The 14,980-nt window shown below is 45.8% G+C and overlaps 1 protein-coding gene across 1 annotated transcript in view; it reads left to right on the top strand.

Annotated features, from left to right (window-relative positions):
• Positions 1–14,589, top strand: part of MMRN1 (multimerin 1) — a 64,693-nt gene extending 50,104 nt beyond the window's left edge. The window contains 2 exon segments of the mRNA XM_033160595.1: positions 8,879–9,028; positions 12,147–14,589. Of these exon segments, the coding sequence (XP_033016486.1) occupies positions 8,879–9,028; positions 12,147–12,568 (572 nt within the window). The 3' untranslated portion in view covers positions 12,569–14,589.
• Positions 14,590–14,980: the final 391 nt, after the last annotated feature.

Genomic DNA, 14,980 nt, shown 5'->3' with positions numbered 1-14,980 from the left:
TTGCATTCAACGCATATATGTGACAAAGATTATTTCCAGGACGGTGGGGAGTGCGAATAGAAATAAGAAACTACCTCAGTCCGCTGGTCCATCTAGCTCAGTATTCCTTATTGGCTTTCAAGGATCTCATGTAGGAGTCTTTTTTTCCACAACTGATACCTGACATTCTTTAACTGGAGATGACGGGTGGAATCTGTGCTTTTCTGTTCGAAACCATGTACTTCATCAATGATCTATGGCCCAATGAATCGTTACAGTGTTTATAGAATATGCTATTCTGTTCATAGATTCATAGAATTGTGGAGTTGGAAGGGACCCTGAGGATCATCTAGTCCAACCCATTGCAATGCAGAAATATGCAGCTGCCATATAAGGGAATCGAACCTGCAACCTTGGCTTTATCCCCGCCATGCTCTAATCAACTGAGCTATCCAAGTGAAAAGGATGTGTTCTATTCTCGAGGTCAGGGGAGCCAGCACAGTGCCTTTGAGATGTTGTTGGACTATAACTCTCATCATTCCTGACCATTGGCCGTTCTGGCTGAGACTGATGGGAAATGGAGTTCAACAATATCTACATTGCTTACCCCCATGCCCCATGTTCTTGTATAGCCTGCTGGCTTATGGTTACCCATTGGTGCTTCCTTAATCAACGCTCATGGCCCATTGGGGAAGAAAGTTGTACTAACTTGCAAGGTGAAGGTTGAAAGGAGCAGGTTGCACGTTTTAAAATATGGACAGAGAAGGGGAAAGGGCCATGAGCTTTTGGAGCTGGCTAGCAATAGTCAGTCATGGTGGAGCTCAAGAATGCTGTATGCTTTTGAGCAGACTGCTGCTGCTATGTCTTTTAACTGTGAGCGAGTGCACCTACCTAAGATGGTTGGATAGCACCTTGCACGCCTCCTTCCGGCAACTCCTGCAGCTAAACTAGTGCCAAACATATTGCTCTGCTTTCCTTTGGACCACATCCGTGAGTCATCTGGGAAGCCCAGGACCTCCATACACACTATCCAGGCTTGCACCCCAGGGTGGGCATTTCGGTGCTGCGTTTACCCCCGAAGACACACTCCATGGTCTCTCGAGACAGACAGATGCCAAATTATCAATCTATCAATCTGGAATACTTATACCAGAGTTCCAGCTTTCTCTGGGCTTTAGTCAGAACTCTCAGACAGAGGGGGAGAGTGGGGGGAAAACCCTCCAGTCTTAGCATTCTCCTGCCACCCCCTCTCCTTTGTCTCTTGCAGCAGGGCTATACCTGAAGAAACTGTCACAGGAGGGGAACAACACTCAGGTTCCTTCCTGAGCAATTTCTCCCCTGCTTCAGCAGACACCTGCTGTCTATCGCACCACCTAGCCTAGTTTAAACAGGTGGAGATTCCCTTTTCTCTGCTATCTCTCCCAACCCCTTCCCCTCAGCCTTTTCCACTCTAATTCCCCCAGCCACACTGCCAGCAGAGAGCAGCCCAAGATTTACATATTCATTCATTCATTCATTCATTAATAGTATTTATGTGCCACCCATTAACCAAGTACCCTGAGCAGCTTATGGTAACAATAAAAAACAAACATAAAGGTACAATTCTAAACCGCAAAGTAGAATGCATAATGCAGCATTTAAAATTTCAGCCGCGGCAGCAGAGAATAAAAAGAATCCTCTCCAATGACAATTCCGAGCTTTACCTTGGCAAGCTGAGAGGGGAGGAGGTGATCTCCTCCAACACTCTGCTGCTGTTGCTATAGGTGGTGTTGCTGTGGGGATGGTGGGGGCAGGGAGGCGAGGGGACCGGCCCTCGATGGGTCAACAAAAGCTTTAAGGCAGAGAAAACCTCCTCTCTCTTTAGCCCGTCTGACACGCTCCCACTCTTACTACATACACTCTTACTACTACAACCAGTTGGCTTTATAAGCAGTGCACTGCCCTCCCTGATTGAGATGTCAGAGGATTCAATCAGAAATGAAAATGGGAGCAGAAATTCCATAGGGGTTTGGGGGAACACTCAGGAACACTACATGAGATGGTTTGGACTTTGGAGGGCTGAAGCAGGAGGCAGGGGCGACAACCATAGGGGGCGGAAGGGGCTTTGCCCCCCCCCTCAATATTTGCTGGCAGGGGGGGCCAAGACCCCCAATATCAAGGGGCCCCAAACACATCAGCTTCCCGCCAGCAAACACACCCTCTGTACTCCCCATCCCTTCTGCTGATGCAACATCGCACATGCATCAAGCATCATGTGCATGATATCACACCCACACAACATGTGCCCCCCTCCCAGTCTTGGATGCAAGACAGTGCCTCTGGTACCATACCAGTTAAAACAGTCTTGCCTTTCCCCCCAAAAAATCCTGGGAGCTGTAGTTTATTACAAATGCTGAGAGTTAGTAGAAGACTCCATTCTCCTTACAGAGCCACACTTTCTTGTGAAGGGGAATTTATTCTTAAACCACTCTGTGAACTCTAACTCTGTGAGTACTCTTAACCAACTACAGCTCCCAGAATTCTTTGGGGGAAGCTGTTTAAAGTGGCATCACAGTGATTTAAATGTATGGTTTGAATGTGACCCTAAAGTTTCCCATGAACAGCTTGGACCTGGGCAGCAGACAGACTCAGCAGGCACATACAGGTCCACACTTTCCTGCTATGCTGAGGTGTATTTCTATTTAAATTCTAGTAATTATGTCTAGTGTTTGCATGGGTAGATATAAATTAACACATGCACATTTTATGTAAATTGGTGTCTTCTGTTTTGGTGGTGCCAAAATGGACACTCTTAATTGCGTATCTTCATTCTCTCCCTTCTCTAAGGTAGCCCATTTTCACAGATGTTCTTCCAGTGTTTGTTTATTTCTCTTTGAGAGAATGAGAGATGGACATATAGGGAGAAAGATAGCAACTGGAGGTCAGTGTGAGGGAGAGGCTTGAGCTTTCCTTTCTTTTTCCTTTCCTTTCCCTTTTCCTTTCCTTTTCCTTTTCCTTTTCCTTTTCCTTTTCCTTTCCTTTTCCTTTCCTTTTCCTTTTCCTTTCCTTTCCTTTCCTTTTCCTTTTCCTTTTCCTTTTCCTTTTCCTTTTCCTTTCCTTTTCCTTTCCTTTCCCTTCCCTTCCCTTCCTTTTCCCTTTCCCTTTCCCTTTCCCTTTCCTTTCCTTGTCTCCAGGATTTCTAAACCACCTGCCACTCTGACCCCTAAACTTTCCCCCCTTCTACTCCCTTAGTCTGAGTCTGAGCCTCTAGAAACCCAACAAGCCTTCTGGGGGAAATGGAGGCCACGAAATATTTATTCATTCTTACATTTATGACTCACTATTCCGCCAAAGAGTCTATATGGTTCTCCTCCTCTCCATTTTATCCTCGCCATGACACCCCTGCGAGGTAGATTAGGCTGGCCTGGCCGAGTGAGCTTCGTGGGTGAGTTGGGATTCGAACCCTGGTCCCCCACCGTCCTAGGCTACCCAATATGCCACACCAGCTCTCAAAAATGCTTAGCTGTAAATGCCAACCGCGTCCGGTGGCGTCCCAAACACCGAGGCGTCCACTGTTGCTTTGTTGTTGTTCGGTGCCAAAGCGCCTTTGTGAACGTTTTTTGCACTCTGAGTTTTAATTGCGAGAGATTGATCGTTACCCTAATTCAGTTTGACTCTTCATGCTTCAACTTTGCATATTCAGTGCAATAGGGCAGGAGACAGATGAAAGGGGTTTTTGTTGTTGTTTGCAATTTAGCGCAGAGGGAAAGCACTGGCTCTCTGAGTAGGTACAAGAGCAGCAACTTCTTATTGCTGCAGTACCAGCGGCCCTCCCCAAACCTAACTCTTGTCAGCAGGGGAGAGGGCAGTACATGCCATCCCTGCTCATTCAGTCCTTAGGTCCCCTTAGGTGATGGACAAAAATAAGCCGTTCGGCCATCCTGAAACAAATTGAAATAGCTTCCCATCATTATTACATTGGTTCACAGACTATTGAGACAGAGGCAATGTGGATCTTTTAGTTACACAGAGCTGATATGTGGCACACTGATGGCCTCAAGGCATCCATCACACAATGCACATAAGCATACCCTGCAACATCCCCCCAAAAAACCTCAACTTTTGTGTCCGAATATTTTACTTCTTGAAATATGGCAACCCTACTCCACCCCCAATAACCAGACAACATTCCACGTTGCCTGAGCTCCTTTTGGATTACTTTTCCCGCCACACACACTGCTAAAGAGGATGGCACCATTTTGGCTGTATAAAGATCCACATGAGCCTGGATAGCTCAGTTGATTAGAGTGTGGTGCTGATAATGCCAAGGTTGCAGGTTCGATCCCCGTACGGAACAGCTGCATATCCCTACATTGCAGGAGGTTGGACTAGATGATCCTCAAGGTCCTTTCAAACTCTACAACTCTATGATTCTATGTACTGTAGAGGATAAACTCCTTATTAGTATGTAGAACAAGTGGGAACTGCAACAAAATGTTGCAGTATGAAATCCTCCTGATCAGTGTTCCAGTCAATCCACAATGACCGCGTCCAAGACACTTTGTTTCATTCCCATCCATCTCTCTCTCTCTCTCTCTCTCTCTCTCTCTCTCTCTCTCTCACACACACACACACACACACACACAGCCGGTAACATTCTATGGCTACTGAGCATGCTCAATCTCAATGGTTCCCCACCCCCTTTTTGGTTTCTCACTCCCCCTGAAAAGCAGGACACATGATCACACTAGAGAGAATAGGCCAAGGAGGGTTTAGAATGATTAAAGGAGATGTATTCCAGCTTACCCTTTCACCTTAGCGTGGTGTAGTGGTTAGAGTGTCAGACTAGGACCTGGGAGATCAGGGTTCAATTTCCCACTGAGCTAGAAGCACACATGGGGCGCACATTATTGTATACAATAAATCTCCGTCCACAGAGACAACTAGACCACTGTTTTGGGTTCCTCTTTATCTTCATCATATCTTCATCTCTTTATCATATGGAGGTTGCAAGTGCCAGGGATGTGACTTTAGGGCGCTGCCTAGGGTGGCAGTTGACACACCACCCGAAAAACAGGATATGCACCACTGTAAAAGAGGACCACCAATCCGCATAGAATTTGCATGTGCTAATTTATTTGCATCTAAATGCAAATTTGAAAATAATTAGTAGAATTTAAATTTCACAGAAGGCAAGCCAATTACTTACCCATGCAAATCACTCCCCTCAAATCTTTAAATTGATTTGCACCCCAATAAGATCACACCCAAATAAGTTCTTACTCAATTAATTTATCACCAAGATCATCCAGAAATCAATCTGAAATCAATTTCCCTTTATTAACTACCCCCATTCAATTCAATCACCACATCATTACCCCACTAATAAAATTCAAAATAAATAGGGCGCACATTGTGATTCCCTTCAGGTGGTAGGGGGGATTTTTTTATTGCTAGTCAAGGTGGCCAGTGGGTGGTCTATCTTTCCGTTTTCTGTCCCACCTACATTAAAATAGAAGGCAAATTAACTCTGTGTAGGGGCAACCATCCCGTGTGTGTGTGTGTGTGTGTGTGTGTGTAACAAATTCCATGGAAAGGAAATGGAAATCGCCCTTCTGAGACGCAGACATTGAGGTTTCTACTCACAGAGCATCAGCAGTGAGTCTAGTCTTTCTTTTGGCTCATGTGAGTGGGGGGAAAGAAGAAGGAGAAAGCTGGACCATCCATTGGCACATCATCTCCTCCCGTGTTTCTGGCACTGGACACAGGGAAAATCTATTCCTGGATATCCATTCAAATATTGTGCTATTTCATAGGAGAGAGGACACCTTACCGTATTGTCCCTGCCCCACTCCTTCATCCATGAGCTAGCATACACTTGCAGGAAACTAGAATGCACACTTACGTATCACAATAAAATAGGAAATGCGTCACTGGTGAAGAGGGTGGATATTTACATAAAATTTGCGTATGCAAATCTATCTACGTAGGAGCAAATTTAGGAAGTTATTTGTGTATAGGCATAGCTGCAAACTTAGAAATGATGGCTGTCATTTAAAGAGAAATATAGCACATCTCCATAGTGGGGAAGATGGTGACTAGGGGCCCCATTCGCCTGCTCATTCCAGTTCTAAAGGCCTTGCACTTCCTTCTTTTGGTGCTTCTTCTTTAAACCAGACTTGGGCTGGACAGCCCTTCAAAGGGAAGACTGCCCTACAGGTCACAGTAGTGGGGATAAGCTGAAGAAGGGACTCAGAATGATGTCAAGGAGATATAATTTAGCTTACACTTTCCCCACAGTGTTGTGTAGTGGTTAGAGTGCCAGACTAGGGCCTATGAGACCACGGTTTCAGCCAGTGGGGTGGGGGCATTCCAACCCAGCCACTGCCCCTCAGCCTAACCTACCTCACAGGTACAGGTGGGTAGCCGTGTTGGTCTGCCATAGTCAAAACAAAATCGAAAATTCTTTCTAGTAGCACCTTAGAGACCAACTGAGTTTGTTCCTGGTATGAGCTTTCGTGTGCATGCACACTTCTTCAGATACCGTATCTGAAGAAGTGTGCATGCACACGAAAGCTCATACCAGGAACAAACTCAGTTGGTCTCTAAGGTGCTACTAGAAAGAATTTTCGATTTTGTTCTACCTCACAGGGTCGTTGTGAGCATTTTCCTTCCAGATGTTTTGAGCCACAAGCCCAGCTGGCTGGAGTTGGTGGGAGTTGGAATCTGAAACATCTGGAAGGAAAAAGCTTGGTCAAGGCTGGCATGAGGCATCTCCAATTTATGTGACCCTTACCTGTGGCCTGAAGCCATGCTGTCCAAACCTAGGTTTGCCCCCACAGTGAGAACATGCATTAGCACCTGGTGTGTATGTTGATTTCCTCCAATGTCCGGGCAAACCCTAAATATGAAGCTAAGTGAGGCAGCTTTTCCTCTTCTGCTCCTGGCACTCAAACTGCACTCCTACATTGCTTTATCCTGAGCCTTATTGTTGTGATAGATGAGATGCAGTGTGTTCGTGGGGGAGAAAGCGGCGAGAGAAAATAATTACTTAAGTCGGACAGAAACTCCTTGGCGTGTTGCAGTCCATAAACCTCATCCGTCTACCCCCAGGAGCAGTGTGTTGTGGGGAGAGGTTTCCCCCCCCCAGGCCCCCACACACTTTGCACAAAGCGCACAAAGCTTTGCATTCAGGCTGGCAAGCTCAAATCCATCACCGCCGAAGTGCTGCGACCGAGGAGCGCCATGGCATCTGAAATGACTGGGCTGGAAATTAAAGATAGCTCAGAGTGCCGATGAAGTGCCTGTGAAAAGAGGCAATTCCACACATCTGCCGGCAATCAGCACTTATTCTGAAACACTCTTTTCATCACCCTACACCTAGCCTGCTTCTTGAGCGTTCCTGGGCTTTCTTTCTTTCAAGTTTCAGAGGCCGGCCCACTTGGCAATCTCATCGCAAGAATGTGCATACCCCTATTGTCACTGCGTAGGACTCTTAAGAGCTGTAATTGTTGAATAGTCTCCGGCAATTCAATTTGTCTAATCCCCAGATGACAGAGAGCTGTGATTTACAGTGGACAGTTCAAGGGGAAAGGGGAATTGTCCCTCACTCTTCAGCCCGGTTTATCCATGCCATAGAATCAAGCGATAATCAAGTTTTACTGTGATTGTACCTCTTCAGTCTACGGCAGGTGGGGGAAACCTTTGGCCCTGCAGATCTTGATGAACTGCAACCCCCATCAGACCCAGCAAGCATGACCAATGTCCAAGGATGATGGGAGTTGTGGTTCACCAACATATGGAAGGTTCCCCACACCTGGCCTACAGGTAGAAACAGAGCCGGCTAGCCTTTGAAGTAGGGTGAGGTAGCTGCCTCAGGCGGCAGAAGTGTCAGAGATGGTGGTCCACCTGCTCCACCACTTCTGCCACCAGCAGAATGCCCCCTCTCACTGGAAGCGTTCCAGTGTGTGGCATTGTCTTCCCAACCCCTCAGTGATGGGGAGTGGGCATTCCAGCGCACCATGTTGCCCACTCTTGGGGCAGAGAAGATGAGCATCAAAGCCTTGTGGAAATCTCACTGAGTTTGGCAAGCATGTGTATGTTCTGGAATGCAGAGGAAGTGGGGGGCAGAGCATAGCAGCAGTGTGGGGGCAGGAAGCGGTGCATTCCTTTCTTCGCCTCAGGTGGCGAAACAGGGTGGGTCACCTGTGAATAGGAGCTCTTTAGTACTTGCTAGTTTGTAAGGTGGCAGAGGGATAGGCACACTTACCTCTGCCATGTCTATAATGCATTATCTCTACACAGAAACCTGCATGTGTTGAGAGCCTCCTTCTGCTGAAGTACACAAATGGTGTCATTCAGATGCCCACCTCACACCGCATATTATGACTGGGAGGGCCTTTGCCCAATCTTTAATTTCAAGATGTGTCCAGCTCTGCCCTAGGATAATTGCATGGCCTGGGGCAAGTGACTCAAAGGGAGGTCCCCATCTGTAAACTGGAGCAGGATTGTAAAGCGCTAAGTAGCATATAAATGAGGGATAAAATACTATTTGACAGTATGTTTGGACATTTAGGCTGGGACTGAGCGCTTCCCTCATGCCTTGGATTGGCAGGAATGAGGAGCAATTAGCCAGTCGAGACCCAGTCAGTGGCAGCAAACAGTGTCTGACTAAATTCCCCAGTGGCAAATAATATTAAGCAAAAAAAACCACTACCACACAATCCTGGGAAATAGTGTAATTTATATGCAAATAAACAATGGTGGTTGTCTTTCTCCCCATATCACCTTTAACTTGAGATTCAAATACAGCTAGGGAAGAGTTGGGGTAGGAAGCTGCATTTTTGGAAGTCTTTGCAAAACCTTCCCCCAAGGCTCCTTGCTTCTGTGCATTCATGCCATTCTCTCCCATTCAATGCAGGTGATTATCTGAGCTGCAGCAGCTCCCCGTGCCAAAATGGGGGGACCTGCGTCAATGAGAGGAAGAGCTTTGTCTGCGCTTGCCGTTATCCTTTCGGAGGAGCCAACTGCAGCACGAAGATGGTGGCGGAAAATGCTCCTGCAAGTATAGGCGAGTATAAGTACGACCTAAGCCATCCCCTTCGCCTGTGCCTCTTCTGATATAGATCAGCGATTACGAGACCCAAGTTCTCACTCCTAGTTCCTCTTGACAAAGGCTCCCCAGTGGCAGAGTCATGGCTTTCCCTCTCTCCTTTAAAGCACTCAGTTCATGATGAGAGTCCGCAATCCCCCGTTTTGATGCGTCCCACATCACGAAGTATAAAATTTGATTTCTTTCACAGGCCTGTCCATAAAAATAATAATAATAGCAAGCAGCTCTATGGCGGGATTGAACAAGAGGGTTGTCAGCCGAGCTGCGCTATCATAAATAGGCCAGAGCAAGCTGGCAATTTTTTTTGTTACAGAGGCTGTGAAATCGCATTATTGGGAAATTACTTGTTTGACTAAGGCTGCGCCTTCCATTTCAAAATATAAATAAATAAATAGGCAACGGACATTCGAGCCTGAAGTCTCTGTGTGCGGCAGCAGTTCCTTTCTCACATTCCCTCAGGAGGGGAGAAAATAGAATTGGTGCCTCTTGCCTGTGCTTCTTCATGAGTTCAGGAAAAGGTGTGAATTGCACTAGTTTATGTACAATGAGATGCATGTTGGCTCCATCTGCATAAAAGGGATCTTTGAAAAAGACCCATCCCTTTTTCATGCAGCACATAGCTAAACTATGGAACTCGCTGCTACAGGAGGCAGCGATTGCTAGCATCTTGGGTGGCTTTACAAGAGGATTAGACAAATGTAATCATTTCACCTTGTTGCATGTTCTCAGCACCATAGGTGCCGGCTCCCTGGGGCCCTGGGTGCCCAAGCACTTACAAAATTCCCCACGAAGGGGCCGGGCACCCACAAATTTCAGTGCCAGAGCCATGCACGCTGCATGGCACACATGGCACCGGACACCCACGGTCATGGGGCCAAGCTGGTACTCCTGCTCAGCTCCTTTGGACCAGTTTGCACAGCGTGCAAGCAACAACTCGGAGCAGACACTCAATAGGGAGCCACAGGCAGTCTCATGAGGACATGGTCAGTTCCAAGGTGATCATCACTTGGCAACCCTGGCAAATGTCCCTGAAGCAGCAGTCAGTGGCAGCAGCCCTCAAATGGATCCACCATTTTTCATTTCCCATGGTGACTCCAATGAAGCATCATTCTGGGGCATTCTGAGAAATTAGAAGAGGAGCTCCCAGACTCAGCTGCCCAGGGCAGTCATTGGGGATGTGGGTAGAATCATAGAATTGTAGATTTGGAAGGGACCATGGCGGTCATCTGTTCCAACCTATTGCAATGCAGGAATCTTTTGCCCAGTGTGGGGATACCTTGTGTTTGATCACAGTCACATCTTCCATTTTTAGGCATTCACCTCAAATTTATTAGATGTCTCCCTTCCAAAGTGATTTGTAAATGAGTTACAACATTTGTAACAAAAAAAAGTAATGTGGGGAGGAATTTGTGTTTGGCTTTGAACTCTCACACCAACGTAGACTCTGCTCGGCCACGAATGTTCAGCTGAGCCATCAAAGTGACACTTGCCATAAAAATGAGCAAGCTGGGATTTGCATTCGGAATACATGAAATCTGTGTTTTATGCCTCTCTCAGACTCAATTTTGTCATTTCTCAATCATTTTCTTTTTTACAGTGGTGCAGGCATTGGTTTATATGCTACAGGTGAAGGAAACGAAACAAAGGACATTTTTATTTCCCCTATTATTATTATTATTAAGCTTCCAAATCTCCCCAATCTTTGCTTGCGAGCAAAATTTTGGGCATATGCAAGCATGTTACATTTGCAAAAATCTGTGACACAGTCGGGGGGGGGAGAGAATGGCATGAAAGCTTTTCTTCTTAATAATGCAGCACAGTCAAGACTGAAATTTCCTTGCTGTTTCCGAAAAAAGAAGCATTTTTTTCCCCTATTGGTGCGTTTGACGCTAATTGTGGAGAAAATTGCTTTCTATACAGTACTTAAGAATTCATTCCGCTTTTTTTCTTTAGCTTCTTGAGAACTTGACAGGAGGCCTGGGGGGAAAGTTTACAACCACCCCTGTGTCTGCAATACAGAGTTGATCCCATTTAAATAGGCAATTCCGCTTGAGGAGGAAACAACAAAAGGCAGATCTGGATGTTATGGCAGACGTGGGGCGAACGTCGAAAATAGCAGCCCTACGTGTAGATCTTCCTGCTCGCCTGTACTTACACTCGCTCCGTAACATGACAGCATTGTGCTGGTTTCCTCACCTTTTTGCTTTGTACTATTGGCTGCTGTGGGGCAGGCAGGAGGACGGGGTTCACAGTGAGGTAAAGAGGAGGAGAAGGGGAAAAGAGGAGGGAGAAGGTGTCTTATCAGCCCAACGTATTTCAAGTCTTATGACTCTTCCTTCGGCATAAAACAGCTAAACCACGGATGAGGAACTTGTGTCTCTCCAAATGTTGCCCACCTCTCCCCTACATTGGCTCCCAGTACATTTCTGAGCACAATTCAAAGTGCTGGTACTGACCTTTAAACCCCTAAATGGCTTTGGCCCTGTATACCTGAAGGATCATCTCCACCCCCATTGCTCAGCCTGGACACTGAGGTTCAGCACCGAGGGCCTTCTGGAGGTTCCCTCACTGTGAGAAGTGAGGTTACAGGGAACCAGGCAGAGGGCCTTTTCGGTAGTGACACCCGCCCTGTGGAACGCCCTCCCATCAGATGTCAAGGAAATAAACAACCATCTGACTTTTAGAAGACATCTTAAGGCAGCCCTGTTCAGGGAAGTTTATAATGTTTGATGTTTTATTGTGGTTATTATCACTTCTTGGAAGCTGCCCAGAGTGGCTAGGTCAACCCAGTCAGACACGAGGCATATAAATAATAAATTAATATAATTATTTACCTATAGCTATGCTGTCTGGGGTCAGAGGAGATTTTAGGATATTTCAACTTTGAGGTCTCCTCGACCTTCATTTCTGAGTTTCATTGGATATGTTGTAGGGAAGAAGGAAAGAAATACACATTTGTCTGGCAATTTCAATAGCAGACCCATGATTGCCAAAAAATCTAGCTTCACCCAAAGGTTCTAGCAAATGTGCTTATCTTTGCATTATGTTTGTTCTCCCCCCCCCCCGCCCTTTGCAGATTTTACAAAGGGATCTTACAGATATGCACCAATGGTGGCCTTTTTTGCTTCGCACACCTACGGAATGAATACTCCTGGCCCTATTCGATTTAACAATCTGGATGTCAACTATGGGTCTTCCTATGTCCCAGCAAATGGAAGGTTCCGTGTGCCATACCTTGGCATTTATGTCTTCGAATACACCATTGAATCGAACAGCCCGCTCCTCTCAGGCTACCTAGTGGTCGACGGAATAGACAAGCTGGGCTTTCGGTCTGAAAACACGAAGGAGAACAAATACCTGGAGAGAGTGGTTACTGGAGATGCCTTACTGGAACTGAACTACGGGCAAGAAGTCTGGCTGAGACTGACAACAGGCTCTATCCCAGCCAAATACCCACCTGTAACTACATTTACTGGCTACATATTGTACCGCACATAAATTCCATTCTATAGAAAAGCGGTCACCCACAATGGAAACTCTTCTCCTTTGCTTCTAAGCTCATTCCACACAATAAAAAATAACTCTTGTTTGAGGTTTCCATCTTTTCTTTTAACAGCTGCATGATAGGCAGAGACAAGACATGAAACCTCTTTCCCAAATCAGCATCTTCGTGCTGTAGAAAGCAACATTCTGCCTGCCACACAGATGTTAAAAGCAGGGGAGGCCTTCTGGAAAATAGGTGGTGAGGCCCATCTCATTGGATAGTTAGCTGAATGTCAAATTTTGAAAACGGCCAGCTGTCCCATTGCACCTTCGATTGGCAAACTGGAGGTATTCGTAAATAGGTCTCCCATATTTCTAGGCACCCCATCAGCTGAAGGTCTTCAGTATGTCCATTATTTTTATGCAGCTATTTTGTATTCTATAAAAGAAATGTACAATAAGTTATGCATGTTATCACCATTGTTTAAGTGAATTTGATTTCAGTCACTTTTAGGATTCGTGTGATGCAGGCCACCAGTGGGTAAACTTCAACCTTGCTACTATGGTCCACCAACCAGTTGTACAATAGTGGCAGGGGGGCAGACATACACTAAGTTTTTAGGGACCAGGTGCCTCTGAATGCATGCTTAACTCTGGAATTGAGCTTACTGCCCTGTCACACAAGGATTCACTCCTGGATTCCCTCCCATTTTTCTTCAGTTTAGCCTTGCACTTCAAGGTGCAGAAACCTTTTTTTGTTGTTGCTCTTGTCAAGCTACTGAGATTCCAAAACACATGTATTGTCTACTGCAAATCACTCAGTAGATTCCTTCTGCCCACCCTGCCCTGGCATAGCCATTTGCTCATGTACTAGGCAGCTCATGGTGACACCATTTTCTCTTTTGGGAGGAAGCTGCTGGGGTGGTGGGTGCTATCGAGCTGGGGAGGGCACCACCTTTGGGATTGGAATGGTCACATAAACGGACCAGCAGAATGGGACTGTATCACTGGGAGCCTTTCCCAACCCAATGGGTCCACTTCTGTGAAAGGGACCTGCTTAGGAAGGACCTAAGCTTTTGAATCCTGGATCCAAAATGGCCAGATTTCATTAGGTTTCACTCTTCATTTGGTTACATAGAATACTTAGTTGAAGAAGCAATGTGCACATAGGCCAAATAAAACCGTTGTTGTTGTTCAGTCGTTCAGTCGTGTCCGACCCTTCATGACCCCATGGACCAGAGCACGCCAGGCACCCCTATAAAACCATACCTACATATATACTCAATTGGCTTCCATTTAGTATCACATATTTACCACCACCACCCTTTCATTTTTATTTGTTCATACCAAAATTTGTAGCTGGTCAGACATGTAAGGTATTCACATTTTACCTTGAAAAGATTCCATCTAAACAGCAGAATTCCAGGAAGTGTAACCTCTCTGTAATTGCGAACTTCCTATAAATTTTTAATAAATTGTATGGCACACACTGAACAGATTAAGAAATCAATCAGAGCACTAAAAGAAGTGTGGTGCTATGAGGCAACTGAATGCAAGAAGTCAGGGCCAGGCCAAGACATTTTGGTGCCTGAGGCGAAGGACAGGAGAGTGCCCGTTCCCTGGTCCATGTGCAGAAGCCAGCTGGGCTGCCACTTGAACCTTAACACTGGTGATGGAATAGTGTCATCCCATGCCGCCTGCCCAGCACCTCTTTCTTGAGGGGTACACCTCCTTCTGCCTAACAGTAGGGCCGGCCCTGATGGTAGTTTCTCTTGCTTTAAAAATAGCAGCAATAATTGTTAAGGTGGGAATATATATATAGCCTAATTCAGGGGAGTTATATGGTTTACACAGTATACCACTCACAGGGGAGAGCTTTGATGAAAACCTGATCAACAATCCATATACTGAATCTGCGGCTAGTAAATTAGACAATGAATAGCACCAATTAAGGGGTTAACACATTCACCCCCCCCCTCACTTCCTGCTGCTGGGTCATATTCACTGATAATGAATCCATGATGCCTAAAATGTTAGGGGGGGGAAGTGGGTGGGAGACTGCGGCAAGGGAACTGTATATTATTTACAACTGCTGTTGAGAATAACACCGGCTCAGCTCATGCTTTGCTTTTTTTAATCCTGTCTTCTGTTTATAAAAGTAATCTCCAACACACCATGAACTCTGATATATATATATATATATATATATATATATATATATATATATATATTCAAACCATTTCTTTCATCAGCTGCACCTTATCTTTCTGTAAATACTTAAAATCCCCCATTTGTCACTAACCTATCCTAGCGTATCATTGAATTTTATCAAATGCCGTGCCCACATGGCTAAATCCCTCCCCACCCCTTGTATGACTTTGTCAGTTTAATAACCTGTTTAGCCCTCTTTATTCCTGCCATGGATAG

Source organism: Lacerta agilis, chromosome 9 (assembly GCF_009819535.1).
Source record: "Lacerta agilis isolate rLacAgi1 chromosome 9, rLacAgi1.pri, whole genome shotgun sequence".
NCBI classification, from domain to species: domain Eukaryota; kingdom Metazoa; phylum Chordata; class Lepidosauria; order Squamata; family Lacertidae; genus Lacerta; species Lacerta agilis.
The sequence above is the reverse complement of the archived record's forward strand: the minus strand, read 5'-3'. Positions and strand labels throughout refer to the sequence as shown.